Source organism: Hyla sarda, unplaced genomic scaffold (assembly GCF_029499605.1).
Source record: "Hyla sarda isolate aHylSar1 unplaced genomic scaffold, aHylSar1.hap1 scaffold_334, whole genome shotgun sequence".
Lineage (NCBI taxonomy): Eukaryota > Metazoa > Chordata > Amphibia > Anura > Hylidae > Hyla > Hyla sarda.
This window is the reverse complement of record NW_026610087.1, coordinates 10001-36538: the sequence shown is the minus strand read 5'-3', so window position 1 is coordinate 36538 and position 26538 is coordinate 10001. Positions and strand designations below refer to the sequence as shown.

At 49.2% G+C, this 26538-nt stretch overlaps 2 protein-coding genes across 2 annotated transcripts in view; one reads left to right on the top strand and one right to left on the bottom strand.

The window, feature by feature from the left end:
- Positions 1-753: 753 nt before the first annotated feature.
- Positions 754-18975, top strand: ZNF142 (zinc finger protein 142). Its single transcript, XM_056553590.1, is given in 6 exon segments — positions 754-1551; positions 1553-1754; positions 2035-2212; positions 13260-16299; positions 16513-16618; positions 18314-18975. Coding segments are annotated over 6 exon segments (4548 nt in total). The 5' UTR covers positions 754-984; the 3' UTR covers positions 18769-18975.
- A 1225-nt stretch (positions 18976-20200) lies between these two features.
- The window catches only part of LOC130330320 (1-phosphatidylinositol 4,5-bisphosphate phosphodiesterase delta-4-like), a 15006-nt gene continuing 8668 nt past the window's right edge, over positions 20201-26538 (bottom strand). The window contains exons 3-4 of the mRNA XM_056553594.1: positions 21972-22121; positions 20201-21484 (exon numbers count right to left, since the gene is read on the bottom strand). Coding sequence (XP_056409569.1) covers positions 21369-21484; positions 21972-22121 — 266 coding nt within the window. The 3' untranslated portion in view covers positions 20201-21368. The remainder of the gene's footprint in view (positions 21485-21971; positions 22122-26538) is intronic.

The window sequence follows — 26538 nt, the reverse complement described above, 5'->3', positions numbered from 1 at the left end:
TGTTAGCTCATCTGGGGGAAGAACATTTAAAAGTTAGTGGTCCAGGAAAAAAAATCTTTATTAAATCTTCAATAAAAAGGCCATAATGGGACAGCAGAAAACACATGGCACAGAAAAGACTCCCGAAACCAAACTAGTGTAGTTCATAATATTGTCTGTACCCGTGTGTGACGGTGGTCTCACAATTCTTCTGTGATTTTCTCCCCAATATTTATTTTTAACAGCATACAAAAGGACTTGGGTCTCAGGTTTTCCCAGGTTGCAGTGTGTCGAGACCTGACATCACTAGTCAGGTGATCAGAGGGAGCCTGTCCTGCTTCAATGGGTGGAGTGACTGCTGGGTGGGAGAGAAATCATTTGTAGGAAATGGATGCAATTCCTCATTTGTGTTTCAATGGGTGGGAGGGATGAATGTAACTTCACACTTACAAACATGGAACTATGGGATGTGTAGTTTTAAGAGACCGAACTCCAACCCAGTTCATAAAAGGATAGCCTGGCTGGTATGTACTAAAATCACCTTATGGTGGATAACCCCATTTAAAGCCATTCTACTGCTTAGGCCATGTGGCTATGTAGTATTAAGCAAATTAAATCCACATTATTTCATTCATGGATGCGCATATGATCACCACCTCCTTTACTCCTGTACCGTGCTGCTGTGCGAATGTCATATTTTTTGGAGCCTTTTTTTTTTTTTTTTTTTTTTTTTTTTTTTTTTTTTTAAAGCTTCTGGATTTTTCTGTTCTCTTGCCCTTATAGCTCAGCCTAATGTTGCCCTGAGGCACCAGGACAGCTCCACCCAATAGCATTGCACCCACACAGACCACAGGGGTTTAGCTGTAGAAGGGGATATCACTCTGTGACACAATGTTGTTACATTTTGTGTTTTAAGCTTCTAATATATAGTACAAACCCTTCTCTCTTGTTCTTTTTTATTTAGGTGGCATAGAAAATGGTGAGGCACATCTGTATAAAACCCACATGTGCCCAGAGTGTAAGAGATGCTTCAAGAAAAGGACTCACTTAGCCGACCACCTCCATCTCCACTTCCCTGACCCCAATCTTCAATGCCCAAACTGCCGCAAGTTCTTCACCAGTCGCAATAAGCTGAAGATCCACATGATGAGAGAGGCCGGGGAGAAGGCCCATAGCTGCCCTCTGTGTGACTACAGCGCTGTAGAGAAGAACGCCCTCAATCGTCATATGGCGAGCATCCATGAGGGGGTATCCAACTTCTACTCAGAAACCTACTCCTGTCCAGCATGCCAGGAAACCTTTAACCTAAGCCAGGCTCTGAAGGATCACATGAAGGGCCACAAGACAGAGCAGAAGATGCGGTGCCTGGAGCAAGGTTGTGACCAAGCTCCGTCCGATCGCAAAGACTTCCTCCGACATTTAAAGGAGTCTCACGGGTTCCAGGCTGTGGAGTGCCGCTACCATGCTTGCTCTTTACTCTTCAAGAGCCGTGAAGAGATGGAACTTCACCGTAAGAACCACTACGCCTTCCACTGCCAGGACTGTGACTTTGTGTGCTCCAACAAACACCTTTTTTCGTAAGCACAAAAAGCGCGGTCATCCGGGCAAAGAGGAGCTGGAGTGCCGCTTCTGCCCCTACAAAAGCTTCAACCCAGTGGAGTTTGCTGACCATGTTGGCAAGATGCATGCCAACGAAAAGATCCACCGTTGTGGAGACTGCGACTTTGCCACTGCACACAAGAGGGTCCTGATGCGTCATAAGCTGCTGCACACAGGTAACACCTTTTATGGAGATGTTCTGTGGGTTACGTAGGCAGTGATTAAATGTTAGTTATTCCAAGGAACTGCACTATAAGCTAACTTTGTATGTAGCTGCTATGCAGACCCATGTATCTCCATGGTAACGGACTACAAACAAACCCTGTGCAGTCTGATCCTACAGTCACTCTTCTTACTGACCAGCAAAAAATAGGAACAGCTGAATGGAAATATGGCAGCACAATCTGAGATCTTCCCTGAGACATAGAATGTAATGTCCTATTTCTTCATTCTTAGGGGAGAAGCCTCACAAGTGCAGCCGCTGCGACTTCATGTGCAGGGACATCAGCTACCTCTCCAAACACATGCTGACCCACTGCCCCGACAAGAACTACATGTGCACAGAATGCGGATACATCACCAAATGGAAACATTACCTGAGCGTACACATGCGCAAACACAGCGGAGACTTCAGGTAAGTGTGTGACGCCTCGTACACATCTACATTGTGATGAGAGGAGTAAGTAGTCTGACAGCAGCCAAATAACCAACCTTGAGACTTTTCCCAAATCGTCTCCACGACAGCCACTCTGAGATCAACTCCACGTGGTAGGGACAGGCAAACTACCGAGTGGTTAAATCCCCTTCCCGTCCTCTCCTCATCAGTGTTTTTTCAGGAGGCTGTGGTTTCCTGCGGAGATGAGGAGCTTCTTCCCAGGGCTCGGTGGACTCTGGGAACCTACTGTTGGTTTCTTTTGCCTTCTTCCGTTTACCTGGTCTGCTGTGTGGAGCGTCCGGACAGGTGAGCATGGAGGAGGACCAGATCGAAGCAGGAGGCTCTCATTCTGGTCCTACCTGTCTGTGATAGCCTTGGGTGTTGGGAGCATCCTTGTCCAGGGCTGCAGCCTAGTTACTTAAGAACGCGCACAAGCACTTCCGGCAGTGGCGGCCATTGTAGTGGCGTCAGTTACAGTTTTTGCTGTTACTCCTTATGGCCAAGATACTTGTGCTTGACATTACTTTCACCACTTCAGTGAAGGGATTCGGCAAGTACTTCAGCTAAACCGAAGCAGAAACCTAAATGTTTGATGTGTTATAAGGAATTTCCTGTTTCTGCGTCAAAGTCCTTATAAAAACCGTGTATTGGCCCTGTGGTCCCCACACTTAGTCTGTGGTTCATACTGAAATACATTCCGCTTTAACTTCTTTTGCACAGTCTCCTGCACCTACCCTCTCCTGCAACTAGTGTGACTACCACTCAGGTTGTTAAAGAAAGAAACCGTTCTTGTTTTCTTGACTCTTATGAGCAGATCGCCCAGAAATAGAGGAAGACCAATGTGTAGAAAATCCTCCAGGAGGAGGACAACTCTTCGCTTATTCTGAGGAGATTGTAGTAATAAATCTTTACGTACTATGTTAACCCTTGAGGTACAAGAAGCTAAATCTATCCAGGATGAGCTGTTTGGGGGCTGGGAGATGGGGGGGGGGGGGGGGGAAACGTGTATATTTCCAGTTCACGCTAACCTGCATAAGATCATAAAGGATGAATAGTCTAAGCCAGAGAAGAATGCCTACATTCCCGAAGGTCTGGAGACATTTCCTTTTAGGTATATGACCCCAGGTGTCAGTGTCACTAAAGTGGACATCTCAGATGCTAAAGTGGCCAAATGTACCTTTCTGTTAAAGAGAACTTGGGAAGCAGCTGCTTCCTTACCAAAACCAAATATGGCCTTCACCTGTGTGGCTAGGACCCTAGGAGTTTAGTTTGACCAATTAGAATTTAATCTTCAGTCTGATATTCCCAAAGAGCAGATTTTAGAGTCTCTCACTCACTAATTTCTTGTCTGATGCTTCAGCTAAATAAAGTTTATTGGCCTCTACCGCCATTTTATCGAATAGCACTAGATGTGTACTTAGTCTGGAGACATGGCATCCAGGAAAAAGCTTTGCTCCCTTCCATTTCATGATCAGTTTGTATTTGGTCCTGACCTGGACACTATTTTAGAAAAAAACAGCAGACTAGAAGAAAAATGTTTCCCTTCAGACAAGGTCCAAGCTATAAAAATCTCCTTTTTGTCTCCTTGTTCACCAGATTAGTCCTTCAGGGGAAAGTCGGGTCATTGGTCACATATAAAGGGGGCAGAGGCAAAAATCTCCTCCTTCTTAACCCCAGTCAGACTTCCTCTAACCCTAAACTGTGACGCCAGGCCTGTCATGGCAAGGCTTTCCCATTTTGCCCCAGTTTTTGAATTCTCAGGGATATCAGATTGAGTGGTCATCCCTCCAAGGTTTGTCATCACTGAGCAGATTCTGAGGGTCCAGAAGTTGATTCTCAAGGGGATTCAGGATCTTCTCAGCCTAGATGCTGTTCGGGAAGTTCCTCTCCATCAGATGGACCTAGGTCTTTAGGTCTTTCCCCTCGTACCCTCAGAGTACAGGTGTCGGTCCTTTTGGGGGCTCTTTATCAGGTTAAATTGGCTGATAATTTGCTGGTCCCTAGATTTATCAAGGCTACAGGTAGACTCAGACCGAAGGTCCTAAATCTGTGTCCCCGGTGGAATTTAAACCTGGTTCTAGGAACTCTCCCATCACAACCTTTTGGAACCATTAAACTCTGTCTCGGATGAATTCCTGACCCTTAATACCATATTTCTAGTTGTTCTAACAGTTGTGATATTCAGGCCCTTTCCACCCAGGAGTCTTAGATGACAAAATCCTATTTAACCCCCTTAAGGACACAGGACGTACATGTAGGCCCTGCACCCGCTCCCCTTCTATGACACCTGCTAAGGAGTGAACTATGCGACATATCGCGGAGGTCCCAGCGCTGATAACTGATCAATGTTGTGCTATGGCAGGCTGTAGCAATGGAGCACTCATAACACTGATCAATGCTGTGGTATGTCAGGTTGTAGTAATGGAGCTCCGATAGCATTGATCAGTGCTATTGGCACTCCATTACTACAGCCTGCCATAGAACAGCATTGATCAGTGTTGTGCTATCGCAGGCTATAGTATTGGGCTTCGATAACACTGATTAATGCTATGGGAGGCTGTAGTAATTAAGCACTGGCAACACTAACAATGCTGTTCTATGGCAGGCTGTAGTAATGGAGCGCTGATAAGTGGGGTGTTCTGCCCCTGTGAAGCTGGCAGGACTGTGGAATTTTTAATTCCGCCCAAGCAATTTAAATTAATTAGCCCCCCCCATAAAAGGCCTCCTCCCCTAGGCCATATCGCTTAATAACAAGTAACAATAAAGGTTAGGGCGGCAAATTTGTGTGCTGCTGTTAGGACTAAGGGAAAACAAATTTATGTTAAAAATTAACGCTTCCCTTACGTCCTAACCAGCAGCACAAGTGGGGACTTAGCGAGTAAGAACACAAATAGGGAGGGACTACGGCAGAGTGGCACTTAGGATTGACTGCCCAAAGGCCAACTCTTCGGATCGTTTGGCATTAACCCTGTAATGACTCAAAAAAGTATTGTGGGTGCTCCAAGAAGCAGCAGCACAAATCTGTTCCAGGGGAACAGACCTTTTCTCAGCAAAAGTAGAGACTGCCCTAGTGGAATGGGCAGTGACAAAGGCAGGAGGAGTTAGCTCCTGGACTATGAAGGTCTCTCGGATTGCCTCCTTAATCCACCTGCTTAGGGTAGGTTTAGAGGCTTTCAAACCCTTGTTCTTTCCAGAAAAAGAAACAAGGAGGTGTTCCGACCTCCTGAATTCTCCAGTTCTTGAGATATAGACTCTGAGAGCTCTAGAGATGTCCAGAGTGTGGTCAACCGCTTCTTCAGGAGAGGATGGATTAGGAAGTAGAACTGGAAGTGAAATGACCTGGTTGGTATTGGAGAAAGTCTGAACCTTAGGAAGGAAGGTAGGTAAAAACCTCAACAGGACTCTGTCCTGTAGAAAAACAGTATAAGGCTCGAAAGCCAAAAGGGCCTGAAGCTCACCCACTCTCTTGGCTGAGGTTATGGCCAATAAAAAAGGGACTTTAAGGGACAAATACCTAAAGTCTACTTCTTCCAGAGGTTCAAAGGGGGGGATGCATAACCCCCTGAGAACAGTGGTTAAATCCCAGCTGGGAATAGGTCTGAGAACTGTAGGCTTGTCTTTCAGCCCCTTTGAGGACTCTTCTAACCAGGGATTCTTGTGACAGAGACCTGCCTAGGAAGACAGAGAGTGCTGTGACTTGAACCTTTAAGGTGGATGGGCTAAGACCCTTGTCAAGGCCATCCTGGAGAAAACGCAGTATTGCAGAAAGAGGAGGATCTGAGGTAACTACCTCTTTCGTTGCACACCATTGAAGGAAAATCTTCTTTATCCTGGAGTAAACCTTGTTTGTAGACTCTGCTCTAGAGTGTGCAATAGTTCTCAAGACCTCCGCAGGAAGCCCACTCCTTTAGTAGGGTCCTGTCAATCTCCAGGCTGTCAGATTGAGTCTCCTCAGATCTAGGCAGGAGCCTGTGTTGTGAGACACAAGGTTCTGCACATGGGGAAGCCTCCAATAACACCCCTGACTCATCCTCATGAGTTGGGTGAACCAAGACCTCTTCGGCCAGAATGGGATGATGGCAATCACTGAGGTCTGGTCTTGCCTGACTTTCATCAATACCCTGGGTATCATGGAAAGTGGAGGGAATATGTAGGCCAGCCTGAACCTCCATGGGATGGACAGAGCGTCTATCGCCACCGGATTGTCCTCCTTGTAAAGGGAACAAAACTTGCTCACCTTGGCATTCAGCCGGGTTGCCATGAGGTCTATTTCTGGTTTACCCCACTTCAGGGTTATCCTCCCTGAAGATCTTCTCGTTGAGGGACCATTCTCCCTGGACTGCAAGCCCGCGACTTAGACGATCTGCCACTACGTTGAGATCCCCCTTGATGTGGACTGCAACAATGTGGGATAGGTTGAGCTCTGCCCACGATAGAATAAGTCCGGTCTCCTTGAGGAGCACTTGGGACTTTGTGCCACCCTGTCTGTTGATATAAGCCACTACGGTGGTTGGTCTGACCAGACTCTTATTGCTTTCCCTAAGATATGGGGAGCAAAGTGGAGGAGCGCTAGACGAACTGCTCTTAGTTCTCTCATGTTGGATGAGAGTAACCTTTCCTGAGGGGTCCAGGTACCCTGAACCGGATTGTCGTCCAGATGGGCTCCTCACCCTAGAAGGGAGGCGTCCGTGGTCAGAGTGATCCACAGAGGTTGAGTCAAGGACTTCCCATCTGTAAGGTTCGTCCACCACCTGAGAGAGGCACGGACTTCGGACGACAGGGTGCACCTTTTGTCCAACCCACTGGGGTTGCGATTTTAGGCAGTCAAGACCTGATCTTGGAGAGGTCGGAGGTGCCACAGGGCCCAGGGGACTGCCTCTGCAGACGCTGACATGTGGCCCGACATCTTCATTAGAGTTCTGATGGGCACTCTGCGAGGTGCCGACAAAAACTCTGCGGCTCTTATGACGCGCTCTCTCCTTTCTGGGGTGAGAGACAGCGTCATCTGAGAGGAGTCTAGGACAACCCCCAGGAACCTTCTTGAGGTAGATGGAACGATCTCGGACTTTTCCCAATTTATGAGCCACCCGAGGCGTTGAAGAAAATCTAGGGTCAGCTGAAGATGAGCTTGAAGAATGTCTAGAGTAGCGGCTTTTAAAAGCCAGTCGTCTAGATAAGGAACAATCTCTAGGCCTTTTAGTCTTAGAGCAGAGACCACTGGAGCCACCACCATTGTGAAGGTGTGGGGAGCGGAGGTAATGCCAAACGGTAGAACAGCAAATTGGAAATGCCTTACCATACCTTTTATGAACTTCTTGTGGGCAGGAAATATAGGGACATGAAGGTATGCATCCTTCAAGTCTATAGTGACCATGAGATCTTGTGGGTTCAGGATACTGACCATCGAACGAATGGTTTCCATTCTGAACCGCCTTTTCCTTATAAATCGGTTTAGGTAGCGCAGGTCTATTATCATGCGCCAGTCGCCATTTGGTTTGGGAACCAAAAATATCGGGGAGTATACGCCAGATCCTCTTTGATCTGGGGGAACTTCTTCCAAAGCTTGCTTTTCCAAGTATTGGAGAACTGAGGTTTCTATGACAGCCTGTTTTGGCTGAGGAAGTAACTTTGTTAAAACAAACTTCCTTGAGGGAGGGGAGATAAATTCTATCCTGTACCCCGACTGAATAACCTTCAGAACCCATCCATGCATCCAGGTTGTAAGGAATAAACTTAAACGTCCTCCTACTGGAGGAGGATGGGCAGATAGATTCTCTGCAAAAAACACTTGAGGGGAAGGGAGAGGGAAAACGTTGGTGGATGTCAGAAGAGAGTCATAGCTCGGCCTTCCGGTCTTTACCGCGGCCGCGACCTTCACCACGTTTTTGGGAGGACTGACGTCTCTGGGATCTAGAAGGGCCCTGGGACTTCCCTCTCTGGCTCTACCTTTACCCCGAAAGGCCTGAACAGGAAGGCATTTACCCTTTTTGTCAGCATAACCTTCCATTATGCGATCCAGTTCAGAACCAAATAGCCAAGTAGGCTCGAAGGGCATCCCACACAAGTTAAACTTGGAGGTGTTGTCCGCTACCCAAGGGCGTAACCACAAGGGACGTCTGCTAGCGGAAGCGAGTGCCATGGACTTGGCAGCTAGCTTAAGGTGTTGCTGGGAGGCCTTGCAGAGGAAGTCTATACCAAGGAGGAGTGTCTTGAAGCTGTCCAAGATGTCTTCCCTGGGGACAGTGTTGTCAATCTCGGTTTGTATGTGCTCCACGTGCTCCTTCACAAAGTCAGACACTTCTCCCGAGGCAATAGCCACAGAGGCAGACGTTGATGCTGCTGAATATGTGCGTCTGAGAAGGGAATCCACCTTCCTATCAAGCGGGTCCTGGAGGTTGCTTCCATCATCCGCGGGAACCAAGACTCTCTTGGACAATTTACCGCCATATCGACCTTAGGAGGTGGCATCCAGGAATCAGATTCCTCGTCCGAGAGAGGGTACATCAACTTGAAGGTGCGAGTGACAAGCGCAGGTTTATCTGGGTGCTTCCATTCAGCCTTCATCATCTTTTTGCGTGCATCATTCACCTTGAAAACCCAAGGTTCTCTAGAGGTGGATGCAGAGGCTTCCCCTTGGTCAACATCCTGGTCCCTTGACCGGATGGACCTAAGTAATCTCTGCGTCTTTACCGCAGGAAAAAGAGGCGGAAACATCTTCACCTCAACAGGCTGTTCAGACTGTACAGATGATCTCTGGTCTAATACATCGACCGACATAACGGATTCTTCCGCCACAGAAGGAGGAGTGGATTCAGTTCTAGCTCTTTTGGGTACAAGAGCACTCTTAATTTCAGAGATGGAATTTCCCATAAACTCCTTCATCCAGATGAACATGTCCTGGACAGTAGGTTCAGCTGGATTAGCGGGTGGACGGCAACCTGGACACCTGTTATATTCATAAGCGTCCGGAAGCGGAGTGCCGCAGTTGGCGCAAGTTAAATGGCGTTTTTGGTGCTGGCCTTGCAACCACCAGAGTGTGGGTCACTAGAGGAAGGAGTAGACCTGACTATGGAAAGGAATAAAATAAGTTAGGGATAATAAAGAAAAATATTATCGCCCTAGCGCCAAATAGCGGGAGAGATACCTAATGCAGAAGGAGCTCTAACCACTAATGCTAGGCTAGTGAATAGGTCTAGCTAAGATGGCAGCAGAGACCGAATGAAGGTCTCGGCTGTCTTTATGTGGAAAGGGACCCGGAAGTCCCGCCCCCTTCAGAAAAAGAACAGCCTACAATAGGCTGAAACACACGGAAGGGAATTTTAATAAAAATTATCCACTGAGCCCTTCCCTAAATAGGAAAGGGCTCACGCCTGAATCTTCACATAAATATGTGCTTTAGAAGCAGCGCAAAGCGCTGAAGAAAAGTGAGGCCGGGACCGGAAGTCGTCAGATGACGTACTTGCGGTCCACGGCCCGCACAGTGTAATGGAGGCGCGGAGGAAACGAGCGCGCGGCGGGACACTTGGGACGCCGGACGGGTAAGAAAATACCTGTGGCGGCATCACCGGATCCCTCTAGCAACAGAAAATAGTCAAAACAAATTGTTTTAAAGATTAACCAGGCCGGTGGCCCAGATAATATAAAAAGAAAAAAAAAAACAGGGGGCAGTTGGAAAAAGGTACTGCGCCCCAAAAATATCTCCCCAAAATACAGGGGAGTCGTCCAGGCAGGCTCCAAAGGAGCCTGCACCGTCCTGCTGTCCTTACACAGGACAGAAAAAAAAGCGATATGGCCTAGGGGAGGAGGCCTTTTATGGGGGGGCTAATTAATTTAAATTGCTTGGGCGGAATTAAAAATTCCACCGTCCTGCCAGCTTCACAGGGGCAGAACACCCCACTTGTGCTGCTGTTAGGACGTAAGGGAACACTTTTTTTTTTCCAGTGTATGCAATCTAACGATTACATAAGACAAAAGACTTGGCACTCAAAGTTGCAGTTTAGGTGATTTATTTCATATGCAATCCACAAGGTAAATAGATAATGTTTCGGTCAACCATTGACCTTCATCAGATCAAGGATTGCTGCAGAGTTTAGAGACGTCGGCCTAAAGCCGTGAAGCTTGATGCGACAGCCGTCGCTGTATGAGTTTTGATACTAGATACAGAAGAATAATGGCCTGGGTCCTTCTGATGGAGAGGAACTTGCCCAATATCATCTAGGCTGAGAAGATCTTGAATATCCTTGAGAATCAACTTCTGGACCCTCAGAATCTGCTGATAACAACTTGATCTGATATCCCTGAGATATGACCCACACTATCCAGAGAATTCCCAAACTAAGGCAAAGCCTTACCCTGACAGGCCTGGGGTCGCAGTTTAGCGTAGGGGAGGTCTGACTGTGGTTAAGGAGATTATTTTAATCGTATGAACCGACAAAATGAAGATAAGGGGTCATTGTTACAGAAAAGTGCACTGTGAAGAAGCAGAATCCCCCAAAATTTACAAGCTTTCAATTTTGCCCCACAAATAATTTTTTTGGGTTTCTCCATCGATTTTGTAGTGAAATGATTGATGTCATTACAAAGTAATATTGGTGGTGCAAAAAAAAGCCCTCGTGTGTCTGTAGGTGAAAAATGTATTGCGTTATGATTTTTAGAAGGTGAAGAGGGGAAAAAACGAAAGTGCAAAAATGCAAAAAAAAAAAAAAAAAAAGTGTTTTTGGGTTGTCTTCCTTTCCCAGATCTTAGAATATTTTTGTTTCGTCATTCTGGTCCAATCCTAAAAGTGACCAGGAGCGATCCTACAGCCTTTTAGATGTTAGGAGAGCAGTTCTGCAGTATATAGATACAACATGTCTGTGGAAGAAGGATAACCATCTCTTTTTATGGTTCGCCGTCCCTAATAGAGGTAGGAAGGTCTCTAGGAGTTCCATAGCGGGATGGATTAGGGCAGCGATTACTGAGGCCTGTATAGCCAAAGGCAAATCTCCTCCTCCAGATGAAAGGCCACTCAATGAGAGCAGGGGTGTCTGTGAAACAGGGACATCGGCACAGCCAGGGGTATTGGTGAAGCAGGGGCGATGGCACAGCCAGGGGTATTGGTGAAGCAGGGGCGATATCACAGCCAGGGACGTCAGTACAGCCTTTGGTGGTAGGTGGAGCAGATATTTAAAACTGCTGCCTGGAAGAATTTACAGACTTTTTCTAAGCATTATAGAGTGGACATTATGTCTATTGAGGATATGGCCTCTGGAAGCGCAGTCCTTAGTGCAGTTGTCCCTCCGTAATCTGTATCTTGGCTATTTCTTGGTGCTGTCATGGAGACGATTGGGGAATTGTACTCACAGATCATTCCTTTTCTGGGAGTCTCCACAGCCGCACCCATTCATACTACCCTTTTGGTTTCATTGATGTTCTTTGTAAATACCCCAGTGTGATGGGATCGGGGGGGGGGGTTTAACCTCTGTGTTTCTCCTGTCGCCGAATTGATCTTATGGGAGCTGACCTGTAGACTCCCAAAAAAGGAATGATCGGTATAATTCCCCTGGTATGCATACGCCCCACGTCCTTAAGGACTCGGGATGCAGGGCGTATGCATACGCCCGGCGTCCTGAAGAGGTTTATTATATTTATATTTGGCGCATTTGAGTCGCGCTTGCGCTTAAGAAAATGTTTCTGCTATGTTCGTCTGTAAGCAAAAATAAATAAATTATCTTACAAAAGTCAATTTCAGTTTTCACTTTCAGTGTTAATAAATCCGCTACCACTGCAATGTCTCACAAAAAGTCATGAACCACTTAAGATCACACTTCCCTTGGAGAGCAAAAAGTCACAAAACCAAAGCAAAAATAAATGACTTCAAATCACACTTACCAAAGACAACAATGATAAATCTCCAATGTGTACATTACCGATCCTGTTATATATTCCAGAGCTGTACTCTCTATTCTGCTGGTGAGATCACTGTGTACATACATTACATTACTTATCCTGTACTGATCCTGAGTTATATCCTGTATTATACTCCAGAGCTGTACTCACTATTCTGCTGGTGAGATCACTGTGTACATACATTACTTATCCTGTACTGACCCTGAGTTATATCCTGTATTATACTCCAGAGCTGTACTCACTATTCTGCTGGTGAGGTCACTGTGTACATACATTACATTACTTATCCTGTACTGATCCTGAGTTATATCCTGTATTATACTCCAGAGCTGTACTCTCTATTCTGCTGGTGAGATCACTGTGTACATACATTACATTACTTATCCTGTACTGATCCTGAGTTATATCCTGTATTACACTCCAGAGCTGTACTCAATATTCTGCTGGTGAGATCACTGTGTACATACATTACATTACTTATCCTGTACTGATCCTGAGTTATATCCTGTATTATACCCCAGAGCTGTAATCACTATTCTGCTGGTGAGGTCACTGTGTACATACATTACATTACTTATCCTGTACTGATCCTGAGTTATATCCTGTATTACACTCCAGAGCTGTACTCACTATTCTGCTGGTGAGATCACTGTGTACATACATTACACCACTTATCCTGTACTGATCCTGAGCTATATCCTGTATTATACTCCAGAGCTGCACTCATTATTCTGCTGGTGAGGTCACTCTGTCAATACATTATATTACTCATCATCCCAAACAGAACCTGGATTCCTCACAAAGGCGACACTGTTCTAATCGATAGCCGTCCAGGTTTCTAATGGCTATGAATATGGTAATTCATATATATATATGGGGGGGGGGGGGGGTAGTAATGAATAGATATAAGAAGGTGTAATGAATTGATGTCCCCAAAGTCTAATAGTGCCCCCCTCAGATTTTGCAGCCTTAAAGTAAAGATTCTAGTTCCTCTGTTGTTCCTCCTAGACTCTGGTCCATGTAGCATTTCCTTCCAACCTGAGGCCCCTTTGACAAGGGGCTGCTGCCCCCAGGGGTTAAACACTGAAGCCTCCATCTAATGGCGTGTTTCTTTACATTGTGTTTTCTCTGTTCTCAGGTACCGCTGCAGCCAGTGCTCATATCGCTGTCACCGCGCGGACCAGCTCAGCAGCCATAAGCTCCGGCACCAGGGGAAGACTCTCATCTGTGAGATTTGTGGATTTGGGTGCAAGCGAAAGACTGAGCTTCAAAAACACATGCAAGTGAAGCATTGCCAGTCGCCCCAGATCGCCTTATACCAATGCCAGCACTGCCCCTACCAAACCAAGTACAAACAGGCGCTACGCAACCACGAGAATGGCAGGCACACAAAGCAGCGGGAGTTTCGCTGTGCCCTCTGCTCCTTCCGTACCTTCAGTAATACCAGCCTCTTCTTCCACAAGTGTAAGTCCCATGGGTACGTCCCCGGAGATCAGGACTGGTTGGAGCGCTATGCCAGCAAACAACAGGAGAATAATAGTGTGGATTTGCCATTTCCTTATGAAGTGGAGGCAGCAGCCCTGATGAGAAGACTTTCCTCTGCTACAATACAGTCTGCGACCAGCAACCCAGCAGAGGTGGAGGTGGCCGGCAGCGATCTCACTTCTGAATGCATGCAGGTTGATGTTCTAGCTGAACCACCTGGAGATGCTGAGATTTCGGGGGCCGATGAGACTTTACTGGCAGCCATTACCCTAGAGCCAGTTGAGTCCTGCAGTGTAGAAATGGAGGACTTCCCATTGAGACTGGAGCTCTCTGAATCTAATGACCTCTTGGCCAAAGAGTCTTCTGTAGAGACTTTAGTTGCTTGTGAAGATCCTCTTCCAACCAGAAGTGAAATTCTTGGCTTCCCCGAATCAATGGCTGTAGAGGAGCATGTAAACTGTGCTCAGGATTACGAGGAAGAGGCTGATCCGCACCTGGTCGATGATCAGGAGAAGGGTGAAAATGCTGTCAGTGTAACGGAGCAATACAACAAAGACCCGATCATCTGCGAAGGCGAGGAGCTCCCAGGTCATGTGACTGCCAATCTGGAACTCCAGCCAGGAGATGTCTCCATAGAAGTGCAGGAGTCCTGGGCAGATGTCGTAAAGGGAGGAGTTCAGCTGACCATAGTTTGTGAATCCAGCGACCTTCATGAAAGCCATATCCAAGAAGTGGAAGCCATAACTGTTCCTGTTGATGACAGAGATGATGATGAAAGCAGTAAGCCTGAGTCCATTCTGAAAGCGTTGAGGAAGCGGGACAAGGAGCAAGCGGAAGCACTTGTACTGGAAGGAAGAGTCCAGATGCTGGTGGTCCAGTCCAGTGCCAAGGTTTACAAATGTGAAAAGTGTTCCTACATCACAAAGAAGAAAGGAAGCATTATCCAGCACGCCAAGATGGGCTGCCACCTGCGCCGATCTTCTCTTGTGTGTAAGGAGTGTGGAGCCAGCTTTAAGCAGCAAAGGGGGCTTAATACTCATGTTCTCAAGAGGTGCCCAATGAGGCTTAAGAAGAAAACCGCTTGTGTGAACACTGCCATGACAGTGGAGGTATCTGGCCAGCATATGGGTAGGCTTTTCGCAGATGGCCCTGCAGACATAAGTCCTGTGCAGGAATCCTTAAAACCAGATGACCATTTATCCCTGGGTCAGAGTTTAATAAATCCTGGAGAAACTAGTGAAGACATCTCCTCCCCTTCGGGTGACTCCATGATCTCTGCTGGTGACAAATACCGAATCCAAGGAGGAAAGTTTCACTGCATATTGTGTTCCTACTCCTGCTCCAGAGAATGCACCATAACTTGTCATGTAACCCAGACCTGCCGGGAGATACAGAGGGTTCCTTGTCCAATAGGTCGACATTCTGAGGCAATCTTACGAAAACGGCAGGAAAAGCACATAGAGAGACAGAACACCCAAGAATTGGGACACCTGCCCTGGAGCTCTTTGGTTGAAACCCCTCAAAATCCAAGGCAAGAGGTGAAAGAAAATGAAGGCATTGGCAAAGCCTTGTGCAACTCAACCAGCACCCTTAGACTTTCTTGCCCTTCCTGTGCCTTTACTTGTTCCCAGGAACGAGCCATGAAAACCCACAAGAAGAAAGGATGTTTAAAGCCCGGTGAGCTCCAATGCCCTTTGTGCTCTTTTCGGTGCATATCACCGGGCGCTTTAACACGTCATCGAGAGCTGCACCAGAAATATTCTCAGACCAGAGTCCAGCTGCAGTGCAAGCAATGTGACTTCACCTGCAAACAGCCACGTTGCATGAAACAGCATGTGCGTATTCGCCACGAAGGAGTCAAGCCTCACCGGTGTCAATATTGTGACTTCAGCACCACCAGACGTTACCGACTAGAAGCCCACGAGTCTCTCCATACTGGAGTCGGTCGGATATCTTGTAATTCCTGTAGCAGGACCTTCGGCACAAACTCTAAACTGAGGCTACACCAAAGGAGAGTCCATGAGAAGACACCCACTCACTTTTGCCAGCTCTGTGACTACAGTGGCTATAGTCAGAATGACGTTGCGCGGCACATGGGCAGTTGCCACAGCGGTGAAGCCATATTCCCCTGCGCTGTTTGTCAAGCGAGTTTCAGCTCTGAGGCTGCATTAAAGCAGCACAGTCTGAGGAAACACAAAGAAAAAGCCACTCATGAATGTTCCCAGTGCCAGTTCTCCTGCCACAGCCAGGCCACCCTGAGATGCCATGTGCAGAAGCAGCACCCCCACTTGGAATGCACGGTTTGCAAGAAGACATTCTCTCGCAGGGAGGACATGGAGGATCATCGGAAAAGCCATTTTGCTCACCACTGCCAGCAATGCCAGTTTGCAGCTAAAGACAGACAGCAGCTTATCAATCACTATGCAGAGGAGCACGAAAGCACGCAGCCAGGGGGAGAGATGGATGGGGGGCCCCTATGCTGTCCATTCTGCTCTTTCTCCTGTCAACATCAACTAGTGTATGACCATCATGTCAAGGGCCACGGGGCCACAAGTGTCTACAAGTGCTCGAACTGTGAATATAGCACCAGAAATAAGCAGAAGATCACGTGGCATAGCCGAATCCACACTGGTGAAAAGCCGTATAAATGTCACCTCTGCCCGTACGCTTGCGCAGACCCCTCGCGGCTTAAAGTAAGTTGTAGAAGCCTACAGTCAAAATCAGTTGGGAAGTCCTGTTAGACATTTGCACAGCTCCTTTCTATTTTTTTTATAGAGGGTATAAGTGTAATAGTTGGGGGTCTATTCCCCTTAGCTCTCCCATAGATTCTGCAGGGCAGGGATGGTTGCCTGAGGCACTCTGTCTGAATGTGATGAATGATAAACCAAATGTTCTCTTTCTTGTAGTATCACATGCGCATCCACAAAGACGAAAAGAATTACCTGTGTCCAGAATGTGGCTACAAATGCAAGTGGGTCAACCAGCTGAAATATCACATGACCAAGCACACCGGTAAGAGGTGCAGTAATCCCCGGCATCGTCCGCCATTGTATCGTTCTCTTACAGTTTCGTGCTCTATGGGGCCGTGGGAAGTAGAAGGACCAGAAAGGCCCTTCCATTGGGTTCCCCTCACAAGGATATGAATACTTTCTCTTTTTTTTAATTCAGATAAAAAATGTCCTATTGTTTTGTGGTTACAGCTCCTATGAAGTGGTATGTGTCTCCATGGTTACAGACTTACAAACAAGCTTTGTATAGTCTGATCCTGCTGTTAAGTGTCCGTCAATCCCTAACCCAAAGTCGGCAAAGGGGGAATGACTACAGGGTGGAGACACAGGTCTGTGTAAGAGCTGTATACAACAGACAAGTAAACCAGATGAAAGGTGTCCTATCCTCCAGAGGGTGCGGTCAGAATGATCTCCATGGGTGAGACGAGCTAAATAGAAGGGTAGAGAAGATGGAGAAATGTCTGGGGGCTCGAGTATCCTGTATTGGGTGGTTTGTCCTGTACCGACTGTAGCTTGTGCTTGGGAGTTCTCTAGGGGTTTGAGCTCAAGTGTCCTGTATCTGGTGGAGCAGGTGTCAGTGTGTTCTGTACCTGATAGAGCTCGGGTGTGGTGGAGCAGGTGCTGGGGTGTCCTGTACTGGATGCGGTGGGGACTCGTATGTCCGGTTGTGAGTGAAGTGGATGCTTGGGTGTAATGTATAAGATGGAGTGGGTGCTATGGCTGTGTAACACCTTAGATGCTGTAGTCAATGGCGCTTGGGCACTTAAAGTGGTGCTCCGATGGAAAACTTTTTTTTTATAAATCAACTGGTGCCGGAAAGTTAAACAGATTTGTAAATGACTTCTATTAAAACATCTTTACCCTTCCAGTACTTTTTAGCAGCTGTATGCTACAGAGGAAATTCTTTTTTGTCCACAGTGCTCTCTGCTGGCACCTTTTGGATTTTCTCTTTCTCTGGACAGTTCCTGATATGGGCATCAGGTGTCAGCAGAGAGCACTGTGGACAAGACAAACAGCGGCTAAAAAGTACTGGAAGGGTATTTACAAGTCATTTACAAATTTGTTTAACTTTCTGGCACCAGTTGATTTAAAAATAAATGTTTTCCACTGGAGTACCCCTTTAAGTTTCTTAGGTAGATACTGGGCTCCCCCTATCTTCAGTTCCCCATAGCAGGGGGGTTGGGGGATGTTATGGCAGCCAGGGTCCTAACAATGATCCCCAAGTCTGACAGGCAGAGGACTCACCGTACAGAAGTAGCTGAAGAATAGAGGTAGAATTATTTATTTAAGTCCCATCATCATCCTTAAATATGTTTTAATCAATAAAGTATGAAAAAATCTCAAGTAAAATTATTTAAAAAAAATCTTTTTCCTACCTCAATGCAGATTTATGGGGAAAACATGAAAATTATAAAGAAAAAATCTCCAATATTCTTCTTTCCTCATCCGTACAGTCCTGACTGGCAGAATTCTGTGGTTTTCCTGCTGGAAGAATTGTCCTTTTTATGTCTATTTTATGTTCCCTTCTCCCAAAGAATAAAGTAGAAAGCGATGATCTGTTCCCCAGAGTGATAACAATGCAATCCGCAACGCCTACTCCCAGAAATAAGCAGGCACCCTGCCAACGAGAAAAGGGGGTTAAGATGGCGGCGTTCAGATCTGCATAGCGTCTGAGTCTCATGTGTTTCTGTATCTCTAGGCCTGAAACCGTATCGGTGCGAGGAATGCGACTATTGCACCAACAGAGCTGACGCCCTCCGTGTGCATCGGGAGACCCGCCACCGAGATGTGCGCTCCTTCATCTGCGAACAGTGTGGAAAGGCATTTAAGACTCGCTTCCTGCTTAAAACTCATCTGAAAAAACACAGCGAGGAAAAACCGTACGTCTGCAACGTGTGCCAGCGCGGCTTCCGCTGGCCCGCAGGCCTGCGCCATCACTACCTCACCCACACCAACCAGCAGCCTTTCTTCTGCCATTACTGCTCGTACCGCGCCAAACAAAAGTTCCAGGTAGTAAAACATCTGCAGCGGCATCACCCAAACACCCCGGACCTGATGAAGGGTGTGGGGAAGGAGCCATATTTGTTCTCTGTCCAGGGGCATGACGCCACATTTCAGCAGACTCCAGAATGTGATGGCAGACAGCAGCCTTGACCGCGGACAGCGCCGTTTTCTGGGGCGTGTTCACATTATGTCTCCAAAATACATTAGGGGACGTTCCAACCTTCGGCTGCAACCATTGGCTGCTCTATGTAGGGGCAGGTGTATTCACACGTCGGCTGCAGAAATCCTAACAGCATGGCCACCGGGGACCGGTCTGGATCCGTCTGCAGGTTATAGACAAAGACCCCCGAGTCACCACATTGCTGGTTCATTGTCTATACAGAGCATGTACGGTCTGGAATGATTGAAGTGTCCAGTGTTTGGTAGAAAGACTACATCTCCCAGAATGCATTGCAGAGTGCTGCTTTGGATGTGGTAGAGCTGAATTCTGCTGACGCAGTTCATACAATGAGCTCTAAATGAATAAAAACCTGTTTTACTATTCACACTATGGCACTAAAAGTTGTCGTTTTTACTCTGTGATGATGATGAGACTGCTGAGAAGTGATCTCTACAGAACAGGAATGAGTCAATAGTGTGAGGCTCAGACAGGTAACGCATATATACAGTGGGGATCAAAAGTTTGGGCCCCCAGGTAAAACATTTTATTAATGTGTAAAGAAGCCAAGGAAAGATGGAAAAATCTCCAAAAGGATCAGATTACAGATTAGACCTTCTTGGAAATAAAATGTAACTTTTGGTGACATATTATAAGAAGGTCTAATCTGTAATTTGATGCCTTTTGGAGATCTCTCCATCTTTCCTTGGCTTCTTTATGCACATTAATACAAATTTTTACCTGGGCGGCCCAAACTTTTCATCCTCACAGGATCCACCATTGACTATAGACTCCTGTTCTGTAGAAATCACTTCTGAGCATTCTCCTCATAATCACAGACAGGTAACACCTATATATAGATAACACAGATCCACCATTCACGATAGGTATAAGGCTATCCTTATAGATCTCAACCTGGAGGAGCTAACCACTTTGACATTTAAGAGGAGGAGCCCCCTACAGTCCGCGCTCATTATAGTTATTATACGACACAGCGCTTTGTTCTGCCATTTTACAATAATACTTGGAGGCGTGGTCTAATGTTTATTATTTTGGTGGATTCATACAACATTCCGCCATTAGGCTACAATGAGATAATAGGGGGTCCTGTAATGGTCTCTCTATAAGCCAAAGCATAACATATAATGACTTAATAAATATCCATCACAATGTTGAGGCCCCAGCTTCAAACAATTGTCTTTACTCCAGGGGCCCAATAACTAGAGATGAGCGAACTTACAGTAAATTCGATTCGTCACGAACTTCTCGGCAGTTGATGACTTTTCCTGCATAAATTAGTTCAGCTTTACGGTGCTCCTGTGGGCTGGAAAAGGTGGATATAGTCCTAGGAGACTCTTTCCTAGGAATGTATCCACCTTTTCCAGTCCACCGGAGCACCAGAAAGCTGAACTAATTTACGCAGGATAAGTCATCAACTGCCGAGCCGAGAAGTTTGTGATGAATCGAAGTTACTGTAATTTCGCTCATCTCCTAGAAAGAGTTTAACCAGATAAGCCCAATAATGGAATGGCCTGGTTCTAGTGGTAACACTGCTAATGGGGCACTACGCGGCCTGGTTATAGCGGTAACACTATTCATGGGGCACCACATTTCCTGGTTATAGCGGTAACACTGTTCATTGGCCACTATGTGGCTGTGTTATATCGGTAACACTTCATGGGGCACCACGCGGCCTGGTTATAGCGGTAACACTGTTCATTGGCCACTATGCGACCAGGTTATAGCGGTAACACTGTTCATGGGGCACCACGTGGCCTGGTTATAGCGGTAACACTTCATGGGGCACCACGTGGCCTGGTTATAGCGGTAACACTTCATGGGGCACCACAGCCTGGTTATAGCGGTAACACTTCATGGGGCACCACAGCCTGGTTATAGCGGTAACACTATTCATGGGGCACCACATTTCCTGGTTATAGCGGTAACACTGTTCATTGGCCACTATGCGACCAGGTTATAGCGGTAACACTTCATGGGGCACCACAGCCTGGTTATAGTGGTAACACTTCATGGGGCACCACGTGGCCTGGTTATAGCGGTAACACTTCATGGGGCACCACGTGGCCTGGTTATAGCGGTAACACTTCATGGGGCACCACAGCCTGGTTATAGCGGTAACACTGTTCATGGGGCACCACAGCCTGGTTATAGCGGTAACACTTCATGGGGCACCACGTGGCCTGGTTATAGTGGTAACACTTCATGGGGCACCACGTGGCCTGGTTATAGCGGTAACTGTTCATGGGGCACCACGCGGCCTGGTTATAGCGGTAACACTTCATGGGGCACCACGCGGCCTGGTTATAGCGGTAACACTTCATGGGGCACCACGCGGCCTGGTTATAGCGGTAACACTGTCTTCGTAGATTCAGCACCATAATAACCTTTACATAGAATAGTAAGAAATATCTACCTCTACATTAAATATGTGAAAAATTACACAATATACAAGTGTATATACAAACTAACATTCTGGGAAGGGGGAGTGCAAAATATAGCGTAACAGCATTAAGGCGGAGCTTCAGCAGTGTCGCTGCACACACAGAAGGATGACCAGTGGCAGCCATGTCCATTAATCTTCGGCATTTTGCGCTGGATTAGCCAGGTCGGTTATACGGATGTAAACAAACAGTGTGGCGGGTGGGATTTTGGTGCCATCCTTGGAAAGGAGATGAATATGGCGGTAACCTGAAAAAAAACAAATATATTGTATCTGAACTGCTTTGCTGTGAAATGGTGGCCATGATAGCACAGTAGTCTGAAGATGTCCCAATGACATGATTGGGAAACTTTACAGAGTGTGCTCTGTGACCTATGCAGCGATCACTCTACAAGGAGGGGGAGGCTGAGCACCCATTGTCATCTCTATCTACAAAGGAGGGGGAGGCTGAGCTTTGTCGGTGAGGAGCCCCCGAGTTATAGGGACTGCAGGAGTTTCTAGCCCAATACAATGAGAACTAACACCTTGGGAGCCATAATCCACCCCCCAGGAATATAAAAAATAATAATCCTGGAGCTGACCCCATACACAGGAGGTCATGATGTAAGGGGTTAGTCCCCGTGGTCTCATTGGTGGGAGGTGACGGGGGGGGGGGGGGGGGTGGGGGTCCAGGGCTATAAGATGCCCCGTGACTTGTATTGTCCATACGTTATGGCGTCCGCCACGCTCACTCACCTGGTTTGATGCTCTTGAATGGGAGCGTGTACTGACCAATGAAATCATTCCTTGACGTCATGTCATAATCTTCAACTAGGAACCGGACCAGCGCCAATTCGGGGACGTAGATCTTGAATTGCAATGTCTCGTACCACATAGGGTTAAATCCTGTAGATAGGACAGATAATGGTGAAGGTCACACGACCGGGTGAGAGGATCTGCAGCCTGAATATCACCAGGAGCCCAGAACATCAGCAACGTGGAAAACCCCAGGGATCAACTACTAGAAATGGTGAATATAGCGAGGAGTGATCTGTACGTGTAGTGCACCAGTCCTGGGACAATCATCTGCGGGAGTCATTCCTGGAACAATCATCTGCAGGAGTCAGTCCTGGAACATCAGTCAGGAGTCTGGAGGGAGGAGGACGACGACAGAGGAGTCTGGAGGGAGGAGGAGGACTTCAGAGGAGTCTGGTGGGAGGAGGAGGACGACAGAGGAGTCTGGAGGGAGGAGGAGGAGGAGGACGACAGAGGAGGAGGAGTACGACAGAGGAGTCTGGAGGGAGGAGGAGGACAACAGAGGAGTCTGGAGGGAGGAGGAGGACGACAGAGGAGTCTGGAGGGAGGAGGAGGACGACAGAGGAGTCTGGATGCAGAAGGAGGAGGATGACAAAGGAGTCTGGAGGGAGGAGGACGACGAGAGAGGAGTCTGGAGGGAGGAGGAGGACTTCAGAGGAGTCTGGAGGGAGGAGGAGGACGACAGAGGAGGAGGAGGACGACAGAGGAGTCTGGAGGGAGGAGGAGGACGACAGAGGAGTCTGGAGGGAGGAGGAGGACTTCAGAGGAGTCTGGTGGGAGGAGGAGGACGACAGAGGAGTCTGGAGGGAGGAGGAGGAGGAGGACGACAGAGGAGGAGGAGTACGACAGAGGAGTCTGGAGGGAGGAGGAGGACAACAGAGGAGTCTGGAGGGAGGAGGAGGACGACAGAGGAGTCTGGAGGGAGGAGGAGGACGACAGAGGAGTCTGGATGCAGAAGGAGGAGGATGACAAAGGAGTCTGGAGGGAGGAGGACGACGAGAGAGGAGTCTGGAGGGAGGAGGAGGACGACAGAGGAGGAGGAGGACGACAGAGGAGTCTGGAGGGAGGAGGAGGACGACAGAGGAGTCTGGAGGGAGGAGGAGGACGACAGAGGAGTCTGGAGGGAGGAGGAGGACTTCAGAAGAGTCTGGAGGGAGGAGGAGGACAACAGAGGAGTCTGGAGGGAGGAGGAGGACGACAGAGGAGTCTGGATGCAGAAGGAGGAGGATGACAAAGGAGGGAGGAGGAGGACTTCAGAGGAGTCTGGAGGGAGGAGGAGGAGGACGACAGAGGAGGAGGAGTCTGGAGGGAGGAGGAGGACGACAGAGGAGTCTGGAGGGAGGAGGAGGAGGACAGAGGAGTCTGGAGGGAGGAGGAGGAGGACAGAGGAGTCTGGAGGGAGGAGGAGGACGACAGAGGAGTCTGGATGCAGAAGGAGGAGGATGACAAAGGAGGGAGGAGGAGGACTTCAGAGGAGTCTGGAGGGAGGAGGAGGAGGACGACAGAGGAGGAGGAGTCTGGAGGGAGGAGGAGGACGACAGAGGAGTCTGGAGGGAGGAGGAGGAGGACAGAGGAGTCTGGAGGGAGGAGGAGGAGGACAGAGGAGTCTGGAGGGAGGAGGAGGACGACAGAGGAGTCTGGATGCAGAAGGAGGAGGATGACAAAGGAGGGAGGAGGAGGACTTCAGAGGAGTCTGGAGGGAGGAGGAGGAGGACGACAGAGGAGGAGGAGTCTGGAGGGAGGAGGAGGACGACAGAGGAGTCTGGAGGGAGGAGGAGGAGGACAGAGGAGTCTGGAGGGAGGAGGAGGAGGACAGAGGAGTCTGGAGGGAGGAGGAGGAGGACAGAGGAGTCTGGAGGGAGGAAGAGGAGGACAGAGGAGTCTGGAGGAGGAAGACAGAGGAGTCTGGAGGGAGGAAGAGGAGGACAGAGGAGTCTGGAGGGAGGAGGAGGACAGAGGAGTCTGGAGGGAGGAGGAGGAAGACAGAGGAGTCTGGAGGGAGAAGGAGGAGGAGGACAGAGGAGTCTGGAGGGAGAAGGAGGAGGACGACAGAGGAGTCTGGATGCAGAAGGAGGAGGATGACAAAGGAGGGAGGAGGAGGACTTCAGAGGAGTCTGGAGGGAGGAGGAGGAGGACGACAGAGGAGGAGGAGTCTGGAGGGAGGAGGAGGACGACAGAGGAGTCTGGAGGGAGGAGGAGGAGGACAGAGGAGTCTGGAGGGAGGAGGAGGAGGACAGAGGAGTCTGGAGGGAGGAGGAGGAGGACAGAGGAGTCTGGAGGGAGGAAGAGGAGGACAGAGGAGTCTGGAGGAGGAAGACAGAGGAGTCTGGAGGGAGGAAGAGGAGGACAGAGGAGTCTGGAGGGAGGAGGAGGACAGAGGAGTCTGGAGGGAGGAGGAGGAAGACAGAGGAGTCTGGAGGGAGAAGGAGGAGGAAGACAGAGGAGTCTGGAGGGAGAAGGAGGAGGACGACAGAGGAGTCTGGAGGGGGAGGAGGACGACAGAGGAGTCTGGAGGGGGAGGAGGAGGACGACAGAGGAGTCTGGAGGGATGAGGAGGAGGACGACAGGGGAGTCTGGAGGGAGGAGGAGGAGAGGGAGGAGGACGACAGAGGAGTCTGGAGGGAGGAGGAGGAGGACAGAGAAGTCTGGAGGGAGGAGGACAGAGGAGTCTGGAGGGAGGAGGAGGAAGACAGAGGAGTCTGGAGGGAGGAGGAGGAAGACAGAGGAGTCTGGAGGGAAGAGGAGGACAGAGGAGTCTGGAGGGAGGAGGAAGACAGAGGAGTCTGGAGGGAGGAGGAGGAAGACAGAGGAGTCTGGAGGGAAGAGGAGGACAGAGGAGTCTGAAGGGAGGAGGAGGAAGACAGAGGGGTCTGGAGGGAGGAGGAGGACTTCAGAAGAGTCTGGAGGGAGGAGGAGGACAACAGAGGAGTCTGGAGGGAGGAGGAGGACGACAGAGGAGTCTGGATGCAGAAGGAGGAGGATGACAAAGGAGGGAGGAGGAGGACTTCAGAGGAGTCTGGAGGGAGGAGGAGGAGGACGACAGAGGAGGAGGAGTCTGGAGGGAGGAGGAGGACGACAGAGGAGTCTGGAGGGAGGAGGAGGAGGACAGAGGAGTCTGGAGGGAGGAGGAGGAGGACAGAGGAGTCTGGAGGGAGGAGGAGGACGACAGAGGAGTCTGGATGCAGAAGGAGGAGGATGACAAAGGAGGGAGGAGGAGGACTTCAGAGGAGTCTGGAGGGAGGAGGAGGAGGACGACAGAGGAGGAGGAGTCTGGAGGGAGGAGGAGGACGACAGAGGAGTCTGGAGGGAGGAGGAGGAGGACAGAGGAGTCTGGAGGGAGGAGGAGGAGGACAGAGGAGTCTGGAGGGAGGAGGAGGACGACAGAGGAGTCTGGATGCAGAAGGAGGAGGATGACAAAGGAGGGAGGAGGAGGACTTCAGAGGAGTCTGGAGGGAGGAGGAGGAGGACGACAGAGGAGGAGGAGTCTGGAGGGAGGAGGAGGACGACAGAGGAGTCTGGAGGGAGGAGGAGGAGGACAGAGGAGTCTGGAGGGAGGAGGAGGAGGACAGAGGAGTCTGGAGGGAGGAGGAGGAGGACAGAGGAGTCTGGAGGGAGGAAGAGGAGGACAGAGGAGTCTGGAGGAGGAAGACAGAGGAGTCTGGAGGGAGGAAGAGGAGGACAGAGGAGTCTGGAGGGAGGAGGAGGACAGAGGAGTCTGGAGGGAGGAGGAGGAAGACAGAGGAGTCTGGAGGGAGAAGGAGGAGGAGGACAGAGGAGTCTGGAGGGAGAAGGAGGAGGACGACAGAGGAGTCTGGATGCAGAAGGAGGAGGATGACAAAGGAGGGAGGAGGAGGACTTCAGAGGAGTCTGGAGGGAGGAGGAGGAGGACGACAGAGGAGGAGGAGTCTGGAGGGAGGAGGAGGACGACAGAGGAGTCTGGAGGGAGGAGGAGGAGGACAGAGGAGTCTGGAGGGAGGAGGAGGAGGACAGAGGAGTCTGGAGGGAGGAGGAGGAGGACAGAGGAGTCTGGAGGGAGGAAGAGGAGGACAGAGGAGTCTGGAGGAGGAAGACAGAGGAGTCTGGAGGGAGGAAGAGGAGGACAGAGGAGTCTGGAGGGAGGAGGAGGACAGAGGAGTCTGGAGGGAGGAGGAGGAAGACAGAGGAGTCTGGAGGGAGAAGGAGGAGGAAGACAGAGGAGTCTGGAGGGAGAAGGAGGAGGACGACAGAGGAGTCTGGAGGGGGAGGAGGACGACAGAGGAGTCTGGAGGGGGAGGAGGAGGACGACAGAGGAGTCTGGAGGGATGAGGAGGAGGACGACAGGGGAGTCTGGAGGGAGGAGGAGGAGAGGGAGGAGGACGACAGAGGAGTCTGGAGGGAGGAGGAGGAGGACAGAGAAGTCTGGAGGGAGGAGGACAGAGGAGTCTGGAGGGAGGAGGAGGAAGACAGAGGAGTCTGGAGGGAGGAGGAGGAAGACAGAGGAGTCTGGAGGGAAGAGGAGGACAGAGGA